This window comes from Pinus tabuliformis, chromosome 2_2, assembly GCF_031772625.1.
Source record: "Pinus tabuliformis cultivar Carrire ecotype Pingquan chromosome 2_2, CPIR1, whole genome shotgun sequence".
Lineage (NCBI taxonomy): Eukaryota > Viridiplantae > Streptophyta > Pinopsida > Pinales > Pinaceae > Pinus > Pinus tabuliformis.
The window spans coordinates 262,516,138-262,536,371 of record NC_142300.1 but is presented as its reverse complement, the minus strand read 5'-3'; the positions used below and the strand labels follow the sequence as shown (position 1 = coordinate 262,536,371).

Sequence of the window (20,234 nt, the reverse complement as noted above, 5' to 3'; positions counted from 1 at the left end):
ATATTTTTAATGGAGTTCCTAAGTCTAAACTTAGGGAAATTAAAATATTAAAGGGTATTAATCAAAATATGGGTGAGAATGATCTACAAGGCAGATCAAGTCATGTTTAAATATTAGTCGTCGATTAGAGACTTAATCTCGGTCGTTGAAGACTCAACAGGAAAAGTATAAGATGGAGGCTTGGGGTTCACTTGGAGAGACACAGAGAATTGATTAGTTAGTTCGATTTTCCTAGGGCAGGGTTTGCTAAGAAATTCGAACCAGTGATCAAGTAGAGAGGATTAGAGGCAGCACTGGAAGGAAGTGATTTCTAGTTACAGTGAATACACAGACAAGGATAACAGAGCCAGCGCTGGTCCAAGAAGGGATAGTGCAGCAACTAAAGGAGATTGACGCAGAGGGTCAGCGCAAAATCTAGAGGAGGTTGACGCAAAAGTGTTGGGGATGAGCAGAGTTCAGTGCCAGGAATCATAGTAGTTGATTGGCAAGAGAAATATCTATTTCTCAGCAGCAGAAGCAACGACAGTCCAGGTTGACGCAGTCAGAGGGAGCCTCCACACAGAAATCACAGAGCCTGCGTAGGCTCACGCGGACTATGCAGTGGGTTGGGGACAGAGCAAAATCTCCAAAATCAATGTGAGAGAATTATCAGTTATCTTCTCTGAGTGCATTGTCGTTTTTCCCTAGGGCATGCAAATTGTATTTAGATATTGACTGCCAATAATAAGAATCCTCAGTTCTGCTGCACCTTTTTCCCACATTGGGTTTTTCCAGGGACAATTGTCCAAAAACAAGTGTGTCAATGTGATTGTTCATAAGCTGATGTTGCTCTTGCCTTCTAATTTTCAGTTCCTAATTTGTGAAGTCTACAACTGAATTTATTTTGGTATTTACTGAAGTATTGGTGAATAATTTATTATAAATAAGTAGGAGAAATAAATCAATTATTGCAACAAATTTTCATATGGTATCATAGCAAGGTCCAGGCAAGATGGAAGCAAAGAAAAAGGGCATGGAGATGTCATGTCCCTTCTCAAATACATTTGTAATAGGGTGTTGCTACACAATTTTGCACAACTTTGGCAAAGGAAGAGAACCCAGAATTTTCGACTTAGGGACTTGGGAGGAAATTCGACTTTATTTGGCTACTAGTGGAATGTGGGGGCCACCCACATGTGAATCCGGACTGGGCCATTCGAATGGCTTGGAGGGAAGTCGAATAGCTGGATGGAGGGGCCAAATGGGGCAAGTAAGGCCCAAGGAGTTAAAAGGAGGAAGAAACTCTCATTTGGGATTCATTCTTACACCTTGCAATCAAAATTACTCGATTGTTCGCTCTGTTGTTTAGCTGAGTCAACCGGTTGTTTAGCCACGAATCTCTCAAGCGGGAGATTCAACCTTTCCTTCGGGGGACCTTCCGTGCCCGCCCTAGGGAGGTAGTTCCATAATCATTTCAGGAGATCCGGGAGTGTGTTATAGCACTTCCATTCAGCCATAAACAGGGAGTGTGTATTTCTAGTTAGCTGGAGAATACGCAAGAGGAATTAGAGCTATCATTGATCAGCCATTTGCCGGGAGAGTTAAAGGATTGGGAGAGCAGCAGTAGGCCAACATTTCTTGTGATTTTTGGAGCCAACAGAGCCAACGTCCCAGCAATTTGAATTACTAGGCTTGGGGGCAACGCAGAGGGCCAGCCCAGCATTTTCGTGGAGCTTAGGAGCAAGTGCCATAGGTCGGAAGCCCATCTGGGAAGTCAGGGAATTGATAGTAGGGGTCAGCCCAACACTTTGGGACCATTTCCGGGAGGACTTATAGGCAGATTCCAGTAGACCGGGTTTTGCAGTTGCAGTTGAAGTTGAGCTCCAAGGGGGTCGAATTTCAGAAGTCTAAACCAGCCAAATTCCTTCGTGGGTTTTTCTGGGTTTAGGCCAAGGAGTCCGGGGTTAAAAGCTTATAATTTTCTGAGCACACGAAGTGGACTTTTCAACCATTCAAACCTAGCAGAAAGGCATTTTTCTAGGCCGCTCAATGCAAATTGGTGCAGCAGTTGGAGCAGTCATCGGATCAGCCATTTTCTCACCTGGGTTTGGTCATGCTTGTCCATTGAGACAAGCCCAGGTGCACCATTCTATTATCCATTGTATTTTGCCCTCAAAGAAGTAATAAAATGGCTCAGTAGTTCCATATTTGTAGCATTTCCATGGGTGTTTAATGTGTATTTCGTTTTTATATTTTGCTGCACAGATTATTTGCTTTATATCACTTGTATTCCTATTTAGGAACATTACAGTGGTATCAAAGCCTAGTTCTTGGCTCAGCTGTGGGGATTGTCTCCTATGAGAGAAGGGGACCAGCAGAACATCACATACCGAAGGCAGAGGTACCGGAGCAAAGAAAGAGAGCTGGAGATTACTCCAGACACGGAGGACAGAGGGAAAGCCATGGTAGAAGAGGAGGACATGGTGGAACCCAAGAGCATTGAAGAGGTGGCTTTCGACAGCCTTCTGACAGCCCTGAATGACTTAGCCAAGGGTCAGAAAGATATGCTGGAAGAGATAAAGTTGCAGAACAGAGAGAGGACCACTCCTAGAGGGTTTCTGTTTGGGGAAATTTCTAGAGCCTCTCAGCCATTCAATCATCCCTCACCAACAGTGCAGGACCCATCAGCTAGTGGGCCAACTCATGCCACACTGCCTTCTTTGTACCAGTGGCACAAATCGAACCTGCAAGGGGTGAAGACCCCATTCAGATGGGAGACTATTTCAAAGAGTGGCAGTCTATGGATGCAATCTTTAGGGAAGCACTCTCTTTCAAAGATTTCTGCAAGCTCAAGCAGAGTGAGAAGAACAAGGGTTATGGAGGACAGGGAACCCAGAACTATGAGCTGCAGAGGACCATAGGGAGGATGTACTTCCCTACTTTCAATGGCACTGCCAAGTGCGCGGCTAGGGCTTGGGTTGAGAAGATGGACACCTACTTCCAACTCAACCAGATGACAGAACAAGAAGCCATCAAGATGGCCATGCTACACATGGAGGGGGAAGCCCATGACTGGTGGTTTCATGGCTTGGCCACCCTAGGGCATGCCAATGTGGCTTCTTATGAGGACCTCACTAGGAGGGTTGTGGAGCGTTTTGACCAGAGAGATCCAGAGGCCCATTTCAGAGAGTTGGCCCAACTGCGCCAAATAGGTAACCCGGAGCAATACATCTCAGAGTTTCTGTGAATATCAATGATGGTCCGGATCTATCAGAGGCTAGGAGGGTGTACACCTTCATTGAGGGCTTACTTGAGCCCCTGCGTGGACTGGTGAAGTCACGCAAACTCTCCACGTTGCAAGAGGCAGTTTTGTGCACCAAAGATCTACAAGAGGCCATCCCCAAGACTAGAACGCCTTTTCCTGCACGGACCCCTTTTCCACAAAAGGGGCATGAGACTAGACATCCACCTCAGAGGACCACATAAGGGTGTTGGCAGCTAGATGATGAGAAACAAAAGGACCTCAAGAGGAAGAAGTTGTGCTTCACATGCAGGGAGCCCTGGGCACCAAGCCATCGGTGCACTGTCGGTGGAGCACACCATATTGAGGTTTTTTCTGACAGTGACCAGCAGGACGAGGTGGAGCAGGAGTGTGGTGTGGGAGATGGTGAGAGTCCGACAAATAGAGGGCCACCACCACCACCTCCACAGGGAGGGGCATCCCTTGCCCCATTTGGGGGAGTCCTTGCTTCCTTATGCAGGATTCCCAAATTTTTGACATTGAGGATCAAAGGCACCGTACAGGGGCAGAGGGTGTCAGTCCTAGTTGACAGTGGGGCTACCCACAATTTCATAGATGCCCAGTTGGTTCAGAGGAGGGGCCTCACCACGGTTGAGTTCGAGGGCTTTTTAGTCCTAGTACCAAGTGATTGTACCATACAATGCACTTGATATGTGCTTGCCTTGACAATAGTTATGGGGAACTACTCGATGACGGACCATTTCTTTGTGGTCGATGTGCCAAACACCAACGTGGTGATGGGTGTCCAGTGGTTGTACTCCCTTGAGTGAGTCACGACATATTGGAGGAAGCCAAAGATGGAGTTCATTGGGCCGAATGCCAAATTGGTAGTTCTAAGAGGCATGCAGTCTTATCCACCTCAAACAGTCTCGGCCGATAGGATGGAGGCAGATCTGCGACATGGGGACATTGCATGGGCAGAAGAGCTGATGATTTCAGAGGTTGGGGGACAAGCCCAGCCACCACCACCAGACATACAAGCTTTGATGGAGAGATACGCAGTTGTGTTTGGGGACATTCCACCAGGGCAGCCACCAAACAAGGGATTTGAGTACACTATTGAGTTGGAGACGGGTGTGCAGGCAATGATCACCACCCCTTATAGGCATCCCAAGGCCTATAAGGATGAGATAAAGAAGGCCATTCAAGAGTTTTTAGCATTGGGCCATATCAGGCCAAGTTCCAATCTCTTCGCTTCTTCAGTAGTACTGGTGAAGAAGAAGGATGGAACCCTTCGTATGTGCATTGACTACCAAGCCCTCAACTGGAAGACACTGAAGAACCACTATCCCATTCCCCTCATAAATGAGCTAATGGATGAGCTTAGAGGAGCCAAGTACTTCTCTAAGATCGATTTGCGTTCAAGGTACCACCAGATCAGGGTGAGGGATCAGGATATCCCTAAGACAGCTTTCCGGTGCCACTATGGGCACTTCGAGTTCCTAGTCATGCCATTTGGGTTGACCAATGCTCCGACCACTTTCCAGTCATGCATGAACCATGTCTTCTGGGGACAGTTGAGGAGGTTCATGTTGGTTTTCTTCGATGAAATTGTGATTTACAGCCAAACATGGGAGGAGCATCTCCAGCACTTGGAGGAGGCACAACACATCCTGGAGGAGCAGCAGTTTTATGCCAAGTTATCCAAATGTGAGTTTGGCTTGACAGAGATGCTCTACCTAGGGCATATCATCGGTGCTGATGGGGTGAAGGTCCATGAGGAGAAGATACGAGCCATCCGGGATTAGCCGATACCACGAGATGTGACTGCACTGAGGGGTTTCTTGGTCATTTGCACCTACTACAGGAATTTTGTCAAGGGGTTCTCATAGCTGACAACACCCTTGACCGATTTGACCAATAGAGAGGATTTTGCATGGACTGATGGAGCGCAAGTTGCCTTCGATAACCTCAAGGAGGTGATGAGCAGTTGCCCGGTCTTGGCACTTCCAAATTTTACCCAGCCCTTCACCATGGAGTTTGATGCATCCAGAGTGGGAGTTGGAGCAATTTTGTCACAGGATGGACATCTCATTGCTTTCGAGAGTCGGAAGCTCCTACCACATGAGCTGTCATATTCCATATATGAAAAAGAGATGTTGACCATCATGCATGCATTGGCCAAATTTCAACAGTACTCGGAGACCAGCTGGTTTATCCCTCATGAGCATTTGCCATGATTGGAAGGCTCAGTTATTGGTGGAGTACTCCAAGGACAGAAGGGCATGCGAGGTCTTGGAGGGTACCCATGTAGATGAGCGTTACCGAGTGATGGATGAGATCATCTATTACAAGGGGTGCATTTTCCTAGTACCCAACTCACAGTTGAGAGAGAGGGTGCTCCAGGAAGCACATGACTCACCATTATCCAGGCACCAGGGGTTCCGGAAAACATATATGGCAGTCATGGAGAGATTCACGTGAAAGGGCCTCAAGGGAGACGTGTTGAAGCACGTACTGGAGTGTGAGGCATGTCAGAGGAACAAGGGGGAGCTGATCCACCCTGCAGGATTGCTACAGCCACTTCTCATCCCCGAGGAGAAATGGGAAAGTATCTCTATGGATTTCATCACAGGGCTCCCCACAGTCCAGGGGAAGGACTGCATCTACGTAGTGGCCGACAGGTTGAGCAAATATGCCCACTTTTTCACCATCCCCACCAGATACACAGCTGCACAGGTTGCAGAATTGTTCTTTCGGGAGATTTTCAGGTTGCACGAGCTCCCCAAGAACATTGTGAGTGACAGGAACAGCAGGTTCATGGGAGGCTTTTGGCAGGAACTTTTCAAATTGGTCAGGACCGAGCTCACTCCTAGCACCAACTACCACCCTCAGACAAATGGCCGGGCCGAGAGGGTTAATCAGTGGCTAGAAGGGTCCCTGAGGAACTGCATGACCAGTCAGCAGAGGGCGTGGATTCGGTGGTTGCATCTAGGCGAGTACTGCTACAACACCACCCACCACATGTCCATTAGTATGACTCCTTTCGTGCTTTATATGGATATGATGCATTATCTTTTGCTGACATTGTTTTTGGAGGCAATGGGGGTCCCAAAGGCCAAATATTGGGTCCAAGAGAGCCAAGACATCCTCAAGGCTCTCAAGGATAATTTGGTGACAACCCAAAATCAGCGGAAGGTGTATGCAAATCGGCACAGGACAGAGAGGCATTTCGAGGAGGGGGACTTGGTGTACCTCCGGCTACAACCTTACAGGCAGTCCACGTTGAAGCATAAGGGGGCCGAGAAGCTACAACCACGCTTCTATGGGCCCTACTGGGTGATTAGACAAGTTGGAGAGGTGGCCTATGAGCTAGAGCTGCCTCCAGGGAGCAAGATCCACAATGTATTTCATTTCTCATGCCTTAAAAAGGTGTTAGGACAGCAGGTGACGGCAGCAGCAGATTTACCCCCACTGGATGATGAGGGCCACTTGGTTTTGGAACCTGAGGCCATCTTGGAGAGCAGGGAAAGGAAACTAAGGAGCAGGACCATCAGGGAGTTCTTGGTGCGTTGGAAGAACTTGCCAGATGAGGATGCCACCTAGGAGGGTGAGCATATTTTGGAGCACCCAACTTTGAGGTTGCTTGAGGGTAAGCAACATTTGGGAGGGGAAGACTATCATGTCCCTTCTCAAATACATTTGTAAGAGGGTGTTGCTACACAATTTTGCACAATTTTATCTAAGGAAGAGAACCCAGCATTTTCGACTTAGGGACTTAGGAGGGAATTCGACTTTATTTGGTTGCTAGTGGAATGTGGGGGGCACCCACATGTGAATTCAAACTGGGCCATTCGAATGGCTTGGAGGGAGGTCGAATAGCTGGATGGAAGGGTCCACATGGGGCAAGGAAGGCCCGAGGAGTTAAAGGAGGAAGAAGCTCTCATTTGGGATTCATTCTTCCAACTTGCAATCAAAATTACTTGACTGTTTGCTCTGCTATTTAGCTGAGTCAACTGGTTGTTTAGCCACAAATCTCTCAAGCAGGAGATTCAACCTTTCCTTCGGGGGACCTTTCGTGCCCACCCTAGGGAGGCAGTTGCATAATCATTTCAGGAGATTCGGGAATGTGTTACAGCACTTCCATTCAGCCACAAATAGGGAGTGCGTATTTCTGGTTAGTTGGAGAATACGCAGGAGGAGTTGGAGCTATCATTGATCAGCCATTTGTTGGGAGAGTTAAAGGATTGGGAGAGCGACAATAGGCCAGTGTTTCTTCTGAGTTTTGGAGCCAGCATCCCAGCAGTTCGAATTACTAGGCTTGGGGGCAGCACAGAGGGCCAGTCCAACATTTTCGTGGAGCTTAGGAGCAGGTGCCATAGGCCAAAAGCCCATTCGAGAAGTCAGGGGATTGATAGTAGGGGTCAACCCAGCACTTTGGGACCATTTCCGAGAGGATTTACAGGCAGATTCCAGCAGGCCGAGTTTTGTAGTTGCAGCTGAAGTTGGGCTCCAAGGGGGTCGAATTTCAGAAGTCTAAACTAGCCAAATTCCTTCGTGGGTTTTTCTGGGTTTAGGCCAAGGAGTCCGGGGTTAAAAGCTTATAATTTTCTGGGCATAGGAAGTGGACTTTTCAGCCATTCGAACCTAGCAGAAAGGCAGTTTTCTGGGCAGCACAGTGCAGATTGGTGCAGCAGTTGGAGCAGTCATCAGATCAGCCATTTTCTCACCTGGGTTTGGTCATGCTTGTCCATTGAGACAAGCCCAAGTGCACCATTCTATTATCCATTGTATTTTTCCCTCAAAGAAGTAATAAAATGGCTCAGCAGTTCCATATTTGCAGCATTTCCATGGGTGTTTAATGTGTATTTCGTTTTTATATTTTGCTGCACAGATTATTTGATTTATATCACTTGTATTCCTATTTAGGAACATTACAGGAGAACAGTAGGGATCAGAAAATTGTTGAATCAGCTTCCAGGCTGGAAGAGGAGTTTGCTTGCTTATCAAGTTTTGCATCAGCCGAGGATTGGTATATTGATAGCGAGGCTTCAGTTCATATGACTGGAGAACGAGAATATTTCTCGAGCTATCAGGAGAAACAGATGAACTTCCAAATCACAATGGGTAACAGGACGAAATGCACCCTAGTAGGAAAAGGAATCATTATATTCCAGACAACAGCAAGAGATAGTCTTCAGGCCACGAATGTAATGCATGTGCCAGGTATGGGAATGAATTTGATTTTTGTCTCTCAATTACAAGATAAGGGATATGATGTATACTTCATTGGTAATAGAGTATATGTCAAGCATCCAAAGTGGAAAAAGAGGGCCCAGATTGGAACTCGAAGCAACAGATTATACAAGTTGCAACTCGAGTCTCCTATGGCACTGATAAGCAGTAATGTCGATGGAGAAAAAGAATTAAATGAGTTGTGGCATAGGAGGATGGGACACTTACATCATGGGGTGTTACGGATGCTCAAGGAAACTGTTACGGGGGTTCCAGTGCTTACTACCAAGCATGATGATACATGCAGAGGCTGCGTGCTAGGCAAGTACGCCAAAGCAGCATATTCCAGAAGCAACAATAGAGCTAAGAGTGTATTGGGGTTAATACACTCAGACATTTGCGATCTGATGTCTACAAGGGCCATCAGTGGTGCTGAGTATTTTGTTACCTTCATAGATGACCATTCCAGGAAAACTTGGATCTATTTTTTGAGAACCAAGGATGAGGTCTTTGATTGGATTAAAGAGTTTAAGGCTCTAGTAGAAAACCTAACAGGAAGGAAGATCAAGGTATTGCGCTCAGACAATGACGGAGGATACATGGATAAGAACTTCACTGATTTCTATGCAAGAGAAGGGATCCAAAGAGAATGGACAGTACTCTATAATCCATAACAGAATGGAGTCGCAGAAATGAAGAACATAACTATTGTTGGAGCAGCAAAGGCGATGTTATATGATCAAAATCTACCCAAGTTTTTATGGGCAAAAGCATGTAGCACGGCTATACACATTTAGAACGGGACTCCTCACAGGGCTTTAGGAAAGAAGACACCAGAGGGAGTTTTCACGAGAAAAAAACCAGATGTAAGTCACCTCGGGATATTCAGAAGTGTAGCTTATTGCCATATTCCAGAAGAGAAGCGAAGCAAGTTAGAGCAGACTGTCGACGTTGGGTATCTAGTAGGTTACAGCGAGACTTCAAAGGCGTATCGGATCTACATTCCGAGCAGTAAGAAGATTGTAGTAAAGTGGGATGCAAAGTTCATGGAAGATAGAGCCTTCAGCAAATCTCGTGAAATGTCGTTTGAAAAACAGGATGAGGATGTTGCTCTAGTCCAGCAACAGGGATCAGATCTAGCAGGAAGACAAGTGTCTGGTTCAAGCACGATAACCAGTACGGGCATCTTCTCAAGAGAAGAGGAGCCAGGAGTGTCACAGCAGGGACAACAACACGAAGAGGAACAGATGGAACCTCCCACCACCAATGGAAGAACTAGGCGAGAAGTACGACAGACTGACGCAAAGGAATTCGTTGGAGCTCCTAGAGATAAGAAAAGGCAGCGTAGACAACCTGACAAGTACGAAGCATTGGTAACTCAGGTCGAAGAACCCTCTAGTTTTCAAGAAACCGTACAACACTAGGTATGGGTGGATGCCATGGGAGAAGAGTACAGTTCTATCATGACAAATGATGTCTGGGAAATTGTACCAAGACCAGAGAACGGATCAATTGTAGGTTCAAGATGGATCTACAAGATCAAGTGTGCTACAGATGGCAGTGTAGACAAGTACAACGCTAGGTTTGTCGCAAAAGGATATGCACAAAAGGAAGGAATAGACTATGAGGAAACCTTTGCCCCAGTAGCTCGGTATACCTCTATCAAATCCATTATATCCCTTGCAGCACAGATGGGATGGGAGATTCACCAAATGGATGTCAAGATAGCATTCTTGAATGGGGTGATAGAAGAAGAGGTATATATCGAACAGCCAAAAGGTTTCGAAACACATGAAAAGAGAACTCATGTGTGCAGGTTGAAGAAAGCCTTGTATGGGCTAAAACAAGCACCCAGAGCTTGGTATTCATCAAGAGCGATTCGATCCCAAAATTTATTATCTGCTGGTAGAAGATGAGACATTAATTCTGGTATAGTATGTGGATGATCTATTTTTGACAAGACATATAGGATTGTAAGAAGAACCTGGAAATTGAGTTTGATATCAAGGATTTGGGGCTAATCCACTATTTTCAGGGATTGGAAGTATGGCAGCAAGATGGTGAGATCTTCCTTGGCCAAGGAAGATATGCATCAGAAATTCTGAAAAGATTCAGAATGCAAGATTGTCGACCTATGGCTACGCCTATGATTACCAATTGGAAGAAAATAGATGCTTCGGGAGACAAGGAAGTGGACCCCACCTTATACAGACAACTCATTGGGTCACTTATGTATCTGGTCAACACCAAGCCAAACTTGTGTTATGCTGTCAACACCCTTAGTCAATTCATGGTGGAACCAAAAAGGGCGCACTGGGCAGCAGCAAAGCACATTCTCAGGTATGTGCGGGGAACAGTCAATTTTGGATTAAGGTACACCAAGGGCAATGATATTGAATTGAGTGGATTCACTGATGCAGATTGGGCAGGAAGTTCAGTAGACAAGAAAAGTACCACTGGGTATTGCTTCGGTATTGGATCTGGGATGACCTCCTGGTGCAGTAAGAAGCAGAAGTTTGTAGCTCTGAGCTCTGCTGAAGCTGAGTACATGGCAGCTAGCAAAGCAACATGTGAAGCTATATGGCTCAGGAAACTGCTTGTAAATCTATTCAAGAGAAGGATGGAAGCGACAAGGATCTTCTGTGATAATCAGAGTTGTATCAAGCTCTCTAAAAATCCAGTATTTCATGATCGCTCCAAACACATCGATATTCGGTGTCACTTTATCAGAGACTATGTTCAGCGTGGAGCAGTACAGTTGGAGTACACTCCCACAGGAAATCAGGTGGCAGACATACTCACCAAGGCTCTAGGAAGAGCAAAGTTTGTTCAATTTCGAGAACAAATGGGCATGTTGGAAAATCCCTTTCAATAGAATGATGCAGCATTTGAGAGGGAGTTGTAGTACAGATGCAGCAATGGCAATGGCAATGGCAGTGTCATGGGCAGCAGTACAGTAGCAGCAGCAACACAGTGTTGGTGGCAGCGACAATGCAAAAAGAAGGTGCTTCAGAAACAGAACAGCATGTAGGTGGACATTGTTGTTAAGAGCACTTTGGTTGCTAAGAGGGAGTGTTAGTTTTTGGTAGCATCGGAAGTCCTCTAGCCTTGAAAATTGGTGGAGAGGCTAAGGCACATGAGTTCTAAAGAACCCAGAAACCGTTTGGTGAAATTCCACCCAGATTGTATTTTATTAAAATAATTAATATTTTTAATGGAGCTCCTAAGTCTAAACTTAGGGAAATTAAGATATTAATGGGTATTAATCAAAATATGAGTGAAAATGATCTAGAAAGCGGATCAAGTCATGTTTTAATATTAGTCGTCGATTAGAGACTTAATCTCGGTCGTTGAAGACTCAACAGGAAAAGTATATGATGGAGGCTTGGGGTTCACTTGGAGAGACACAGAGAGTTGATCAATCAGTTCGATTTTCCTAGGGCAGGGTTTGCTAAGGAATTCGAACCAGTGATCAAGTAGAGAGGATCAGAGGCAGCACTGGAAGGAAGTGATTTCCAGTTCCAGTGAATACACAGAGAAGGATAACAGAGCCAGCATTGGTCCAAGAAGGGACAGCGCAGCAGCTGAAGGAGATTGACGCAAAGGGTCAGTGCAAAATCTAGAGGAGGTTGACGCAGAAGTGTTGGGGATGAGCAGAGTTCAGTGCCGAGAATCACAGTAGTTGATTGGCAGGAGAAATCTCGATTTCTCAGCAGCAGAAGCAGCAGCAGTCCAGGTTGATGCAGTCAGAGGGAGCCTCCACGCAGAAATCACGCAAAGCCTGCGTAGGCTCACGCAGGGACTGCGCAGTGAGCTGGGGACAAAGCAAAATCTCCAAAATCAGTGTGAGAGAATTCTCAATTATCTTCTCTGAGTGGATTGTCGTTTTTCTCTAAGGCATCCAAATTGTATTCAGATATTTACTGCGAATAATAAGAATCCTCAAATCTGTTGCACCGGTTTTCCCACATTGGGTTTTTCCGGGGACAATTGTCCAAAAACAAGTGTGTCAATGTGATTGTTCATATGCTGATGTTTCTCTTGCCTTTTAATTTTCAGTTCCTAATTTGTGAAGTCTGCAACTGAATTTATTTTGGTATTTACTGAAGTATTGGTGAATAACTTATTATAAATAAGTAGGAGAAATAAATCAATTATTGCAACGAATTTTCACACTCTACACTAGGAATCTTTACAAGCATATTTACAACCCTTGCTCATAGGGTCAGTTATTTAAGCTTGTGTGGCTCACTCTTATCATTATAACCATGCATTTACAATTTACACGTAATTTGATCCAATACATTGTAGGGGTCAAAACCAAGGCATGACATTGGGATTTAGTAATTACGAACTTCTCGACTCCTAATGTGCAATAATAGAGACTCATCCTCTATTTGGCTATCTAGGGTTTCGATTCATTTTCATGTCCACCACATGAAGGGGACTCTAGCTCCCCCTCCCATGTCCATGTTGAAGTTTCTAAGTCTAATAGTTAGAAACCATCCATGTACTTTTTGATTTATTCCTTCCTGCTTGTTCTGATTAATTAACAAGTTATTTACCATGTAAATACTGAAAATAAACACAAGTACATGCTCAACACATTATAGATCATCAACTGAAGGAAACAGAAACAAGCACACAAATGACACCGTTATTTTTGGACTAATGTCCGCGAAAAAACCCAATGCGGGAAAACCGGTGCAGCTATCTAAGGGTTTGATTTATTAAGCAGTTTCAGAATACAATCTGGGTGCCAAATTTGGCTCACCCAACAGAGAAAAATGTCGGCAATAGTACCTCTCCTTCAGAGACAGATGCTTCGGCTGAAGCCCCGGATAAACACTCTGGCAGCTCCTCAACTCCAATCTGCCTCACGAAAAACCCCAGCGTCAGCCTCTAGGGACTGTGTCAACCTCTTTTGCCCTTTGCATCAGCTTTCCCGATAGTTCCGATAGTTCTTGAGAGTTCCGGTTGTTCCCGGCAATTCTAGCTCCTGCCCTCTACGTCAGCTTTCTCGACAGTTCCGACTATTCCTGGCAATTCTGGCTTCTACCCTCTACGTCAGCTTTCCCGACAGTTCTCGGCAATTCCCACTGTTCCCAACAATTCCGCCAGTTCCAGCTTCTGCCCTCTACGTCAACTTTCCCGGCAGTTCCGGCTATTCCCAACAGTTCCAGCTTCTGCCCTCTGCGTCAGCTTTCCCAGCTGCAGCGCTGATCCTCCCGGCACTATCTCTGCCTCTCTGCTTCTGTATTCACTACCCCTCAACTGCAACTCCAAATCACTCTCTCAACTTTCTCCGCAAACCTAGCCCCAGAAAGTCGAAATCTTTATCTCTTGGTGTGTTCTCCAAGTGACCCTCAAGCATCCTCTTATACTTTTCTCGTTGACAGATCAACGGTCGAGATTAAGTCCCTAATCAACGACTAAGATTAGATCTGGCTTGATCCATGACTTTTGGACCATTCTAACACAGTTTTATATTAATTCACATTAATATTTTAATTTCCCTAAGTTTAAACTTAAGGACTCCATTAAAAATATTAATTATTTTAATATCTCCCAAACTGTTTAGAATCTGCCCAAACCCTTTTTGGGTATTGGAGATCTCATGTGCCTTAGCCTCTCCACCAAATTTCGTGGCTAGAGCACATCCGATGCTACCCCAAATCAACACTCCCTCTTAGCGAGGACTGTGCTCTAGCAATACTCCTCAATGAGTATTACTCTGATCAGCCAACATCGGTCCCTGATGTTAGGCCTGCTACCCATCATCTATATTGCTACACCCCGTACTGCCACCCATGGCTCTGCCACTGCCACTGCTGTGTCTGCACTGCATCCCCTCTCATCATGCAGCATCGTTCTACCCATATCATTGCCACTGCTAACTGTTGCACTGCAACTCAGTTACTAAGTAAGTAACTGATCTCCCAACTCTAACATCTCTGTCAGGCTAGAGACACTCTCGATGCTGAAGCTCCCTCTGTCGCTGACATGTGCTCCCTCTTTGACCTTTGCGTTGCTGCAACAACTCCCTACATCTCGCACCATTGCACACCTCTTTGTGCCATCTTGCACTAGTGCAACACTCTCGTGCCTCTCGCACTGTTGCAGCCTGCTAGCCTCGCGCTGCTTTGGAAATCCTGCATTGGAGCTCTCTCTGTCGCTCAATCCTCATTCATCTCTACCGAAATTCGCCAGTCTTGCTACTCCTCTTCGGGTCTCCCGTAGCCAGGTATAATCCAAGAGGTTGGGTACCTCGAGGATCCTGCCCCTCATCTTCTGTAGTCCTCCTGACTATAGCTCGATGTCTCCCCACTTTCGCTCAAGTGGTGTGTGCACTCATGGCACAGACATCGTCTGTCTCCACTTCTTTTCTCTGCCCTTGCTGGTGCTGCCTTGGTCTCGGAAGCCTCTCCCTTGCTCTTTTTCCTCAGACACTGGGTCGCATAATGACCCAACTCCCCACAGTGAAAGCATTTGACCTTGGAGAGGTCCTTCTTCTTCCGCCTTTCTTGTTTACCCTCCGATGTTAGGGCAGCATCCACCTCCTCCTCCTTCTTGATTATGATCCCCTTGTTGCTGCTTCCCGTCTTGGTCACCCTCCTGATCTCTTCTTGGTGAAGAGCCGCCCACATTTCCTCCCAATCTGGAAGGGTCGCCCTGCCCAGAATGCTCTAGACAAATACCTCCCAGTCTTCTGAGACTGCATTCAGGGCTGTTCTCACCATAAACTCTGGATCTGGTGTGGCCCCTATGGAAGTCAACTGATCTCGGATCTCCTTCAATCGACCTAGGAAGGTGTCGATCTGTTCTCCCTTCTGCATCTAGTATGACCGCAGCTGATTTTTTAGGAGCATCTTCCTCTGCACGGAAGTATGTTGATACAACTTGGTCAGGGCCTCCCACATCTCCCATGCCATATTCTTCTTGGCAATATGTGGTATTATATGATCCTTGACCCTGTCAAGAATGATACTCTTGGCCCTCGCCATTGCTTCCTCGTACCTGTCATTGTCAGTTGGGTCAATTGGGACCATTATCGTCTTCAAGGCGAAGTGCTTGACACGATTTCTGTCAAGTACGGATAAGATTCTGGCCTTCTAGACTACGAAGTTTGAGGCTCCGTACAGTCTGTCATGGTCTCTTACTCCGTGTAGTGCCATTCCACTGCTCTTTTACTTCCCTCCTGAATGTTCTCATTGTGACTCCCTCTGAGCCTCGATTTCCCTCCTGGAAATCCTTCTGCCGATGTCGAGATGCCCCCTACTCTGATCATTTGTGCAACCGCACCACTGATCCAAATTTCTCGGCTAGAAACCCTTAGTAGCAACTCCCTCCTCCTTGGCCTTGCCCTGTTAGGTACTATTCTGACAACAGTACCCCACAAGCTCCACTCTGCAACTTATTCACAGCCTCCTAAACCCCAACAACCTGAAGGTGAGAGCTCCTAGGCTCTTCGCAGTCCCAGCACCTACAAACTAGTTCCCTAAGCCAACTGCATCAACCCTCCTGGCCTCTGCGTGGCTCTGTGTGAGGCTGTGAGCCTGTTTTTGCCTCCCTCAGCCTTTGCGCAGCCTCTTCTTGGCCAGAACTTGATGACGTAGGCACTGCATCACCCCTTCCTTGCTGTTTTGCTGCTAGGAACAGCTTCTATCACTCGGGACAGCGGTTTTCTGATGTTGTTGCTCTGCTGTGCTGATGTCCTCAGTTCTCCTGTGATCTGCAACCACACTCTGATACCATGTTGAAGTTTCTAAGTCTAACAGTTAGAAACCCTCCATGTACTTTCTGATTTATTCCTTCCTACTTGTTATGATTAATTAACAAGTTATTTACCATGTAAATACTGAAAATAAATACAAGTACATGCTCAACACATTACAGATCATCAACTAAAGGAAACAGAAATAAGCACACAAATGACACCATTATTTTTGGACTAATGTCCCCGGAAAAACCCAATGCGGGAAAACTGGTGCAGCTATCTGAGGGTTTGATTTATTAAGCAGTTTCAGAATACAATCTAGGTGCCAAATCCAGCTCACCCAATAGAGAAAAATCTCGGCAGTAGTACCTCTCCTTCGGAGACAGATGCTCCAGCTGAAACCCCGGATAAACACTCCGACAGCTCCTCAGCTCCAATCTGCCCCACGAAAAACCCCAGCGTCAACCTCTAGGGACTGTGTCAACCTCTTCTGCCCTCTGCATCAGCTTTCCCGATAGTTCCAGCAGTTCCCGGCAGTTCCGACTGTTCCCAGCAATTCCGGTTGTTCCCGGCAGTTCCGGCTTCTGCTCTCTGCGTCAGCTTTCCTGACTGCTGCATTGATCCTCCCGGCACTATCTCTGCCTCTCCGCTTCTGTATTCGTTGCCCCTCAACTGCAACTCCAGATCACTCTCTCAACTTTCTAAGCAAACCCAGCCCCAGAAAGTCGAAATCTTGATCTCTTGGTGTGTTCTCAAGTGACCCTCAAGCCTCCTCTTATACTTTTCTCGTTGACAGATCAACGGTCGAGATTAAGTCCCTAATCAACGGCTAAAATTAGATCTGGCTTGATCCATGACTTTTGGACCATTCTAACACAGTTTTATATTAATTCACATTAATATTTTAATTTCCCTAAGTTTAGACTTAGGGACTCCATTAAAAATATTAATTATTTTAATATCTCCCAAACTGTTTAGAATCTGCCCAAACCCTTTCTGGGTATTGGAGATCTCATGTGCCTTAGCCTCTCCACCAAATTTCGTGGCTAGAGCACATCCGATGCTACCCCAAATCAACAGTCCACGCCCCTTTGCTTACACTAGTGAAGCCTCCAAAACCATTGCAGGTTTAAAAAAGAAGAAAGTAAAGCAAAACAGAAATGGATCTTCCTCTCGATTCACCAAGCGAATGGAGAGAGCCCCATCGTCAAGTAAAATCAAGAAAATGAATGCAAAGCTCTCTTGTTTGTGGATCAAACTCTAACCAGCGAATTCAATGGGACTTGGCCAACCGCCAAAATACTTAGAAGAAGATTGGGTGGAGAAACTGGACCCCTCAAATCCAAGGAACCGTGAGCCAGCATTACTGCAGTTAGGACTCGGACCAAAAAAAAGTGCAATAACAATGACAAATTTCTAGTCGATAATACAAAATAAAGCTACATATCAGTGCTCAACAGTAAATAACACTGCTAGAGTCTTTGCTTGCAAAATGCTGCATTTTATATTTTTGGAGTGTACTGTTTAATATTTACCATTCACTCCCTCCTCCTCTCTTTTGAGCAACTACCATGAAATCCCCATCCACCCCCAGACTCTGTGTTTCAACTGTCTTGAATGGATCCTTTTTAAGGAGGGTGATTCGGAGAGTATCCTAAATCATTATAACATCTATAAGCGAAACTGTAAACAAATAGAAGTGGCTGGATAGCCCAAGGGGTCAAGGTCAGCTCAACCGGTTATCGTCAATATTGCTGCACATTTGGCTGATTGCATGCCAGCAGGTGCTCAGTTCAAATCCACTGGATGAGTGGCACAAGTCTACACCAACACGTTTGCTAGGGATGCCATCCTTCCATGAATGTGGGGAAGCATCCCTTCCGGTTCCTGCAAGATTTGAAATAAAAAAGAAACATATGGATGGTATCATGGCTGCCTAATATGCATGAAGTTACGTTTGAGTTCTGAGTTTCAACAGCTTAAAATAAAAAACGAAAAAAGTTCCATGCAGCTTTTCTGAAACAATGGTGCAGAATTTGACTTCCATTTAAGCATCTTCTAGTCCACTAATTTGAGAAAGCTAAGAGATTGCATTCACTGGGACCTGGGACCTTGTTTTTTTTATCGTACCCCTGTTAAGATGAACAACAAACGACTACGCGCACTGTAAACCCAACACCGAGAATTCATATGATCTGATAAAAATCATCACATGCACATGTTTGGAATTTTCGGGTTGTCTACTAGTATAGGCCTTTGGCCTATTTTTTTCTGTAACCCTAAATTTCCCTGACTGCAGGGAAATTTGTTTTTCGAAAGCCAGTGTCATCCATGTTTACCATGATATAGCGCTTTTGCAACTCAGACACCAATATCTCAATAATCATCATGCGGAAAAATAAAACAAGAGTGATAGCATAGTGAGGGATGCTTACTTGCAGCCCTTGGAGAAAGATAATATGACCCCATCGACCCCTGGATGCACAACCATACTGACAGGAACATCTTCTTCCGGCAACACATTCAGCTGTGCAAAAGAAAGAGAAGAAAAGCAGGGCCAATAAAATTAATCAATTATAATCTCAGAGGCCATATATTAAGTATTCCACGTGAAAACTACAGAAATACCTCACGCAATCACCTTAGAGGAAATTTTAGCAATTTAAAAAATATATATATACGGATAAATTCTGTCGATGTGGACTTCCAGTCACTAGAACAAAAATTGCAAATTTGATTGAATTCCAAAATAACAAACGGTGAGAAATGGGCACAGAAAAAATTAACAGAACTTTGGACAAATTGAACCTCTGAGAGAGAATCTGGCTTGAAATTATAACAAAGAAGTTGGAGGATTGCCGTTCTCCTGCCGTCCTCTCCCTGGTCACTTGCCTTTCCCAAGAGAACATGAGCAACATCATCACTATCGTTACCATGGTTGGGCTTCGATCCTGCAATCCACGAAGCAAATGTCCCGGAAAATTCGTTGTGATCTGTGGAAGATGTATTCTGGTTCTTGTTCTGGTACCTTGCCCTGCGTGCCATCGCTAACACGTCTGAACCGCAGCCTGGACTGTCGTGGGCATAAAGACCTTCTCAATTCCGGCGCGTGTATCATATAATGCTGAAGAATCTGGGTGGCATATTCTTTGCCTTATAACATGGCGACTGGATTTAAAAGGTGTGCTTCTCCCATCTATGCATTCATTTACAGTGGATATTTGGCTTGTCCAGATATGAGAAAGTTCATTATTAAAAGAGTATTTTTTAAAAGTCAACTATATCGAGGATTTAAATTTGAATTATTCAAATATAATAAATTTTTATTATTAAAAACTAATTTTATTTTCTTTGACACGATGTTTCGTCCGAGAGAATCCAAATATAGTGATTATTGATTATCATTAAAAAAGAAAAATAATAGGAAAATAATTAAGCTATATAAAATAAATTTCCCTGAAATTTTTGCGAATTTTATTAATTTTTAATATGTAAATCGTAAAAATTTTGGTGATAGAAATTTTTAGATTTCCAATGATTTTATATTAGTTGATCTAATATTTTGGCGATTTTTTAAGTAAAATAATGATTTATTATAAAATTTGGGTGAACCATTTTAGAAAAAAATGGAAATTTGTGAATCTTTTTTTTGGAAAAAGCATGGAAAAATAGCCCACTTCCGAATATTAGCCCCTAAAATTTTCCCTAAATGCCTTTTGAAATAGAGATCCACTTAGTTGTGTTTAGAAATTCTTGGTCCAAGTTATAGGTTATTGGTATCTTTTACTTGTTTGTTGTGGATATACTATTGGGTTGTAGTGGCATTAAGTTGGTTTGATCTCGAACTTAGCTTAAGTCATTCCAACTAATTATTGATTTTTATGGCTAAAAAAAATCCAATGGTATAAGAGGTTAGAGTATCATGTAATGTTTGAGAATATGGGTGACATATCCATATGGCAACTAATATTATTTTAAAAGATTAAACATTGTATTTCACACAGAGTGTTTGAGAATATAATGAACTCCCCCTTCTTGTTAGAATCCATCAAACACTGTCTT

The 20,234-nt window shown here is 44.7% G+C and overlaps 1 protein-coding gene across 1 annotated transcript in view; it reads right to left on the bottom strand.

Moving 5' to 3' along the window:
- Positions 1-19,385, bottom strand: part of LOC149192302 (SEC12-like protein 1) — a 53,815-nt gene extending 34,430 nt beyond the window's left edge. Inside the window, exons 1-2 of the mRNA XM_089404536.1 lie at positions 18,981-19,385; positions 18,608-18,699 (exon numbers count right to left, since the gene is read on the bottom strand). Of these exons, the coding sequence (XP_089260662.1) occupies positions 18,608-18,699; positions 18,981-19,217 (329 nt within the window). The 5' untranslated portion in view covers positions 19,218-19,385. The remainder of the gene's footprint in view (positions 1-18,607; positions 18,700-18,980) is intronic.
- Positions 19,386-20,234: the final 849 nt, after the last annotated feature.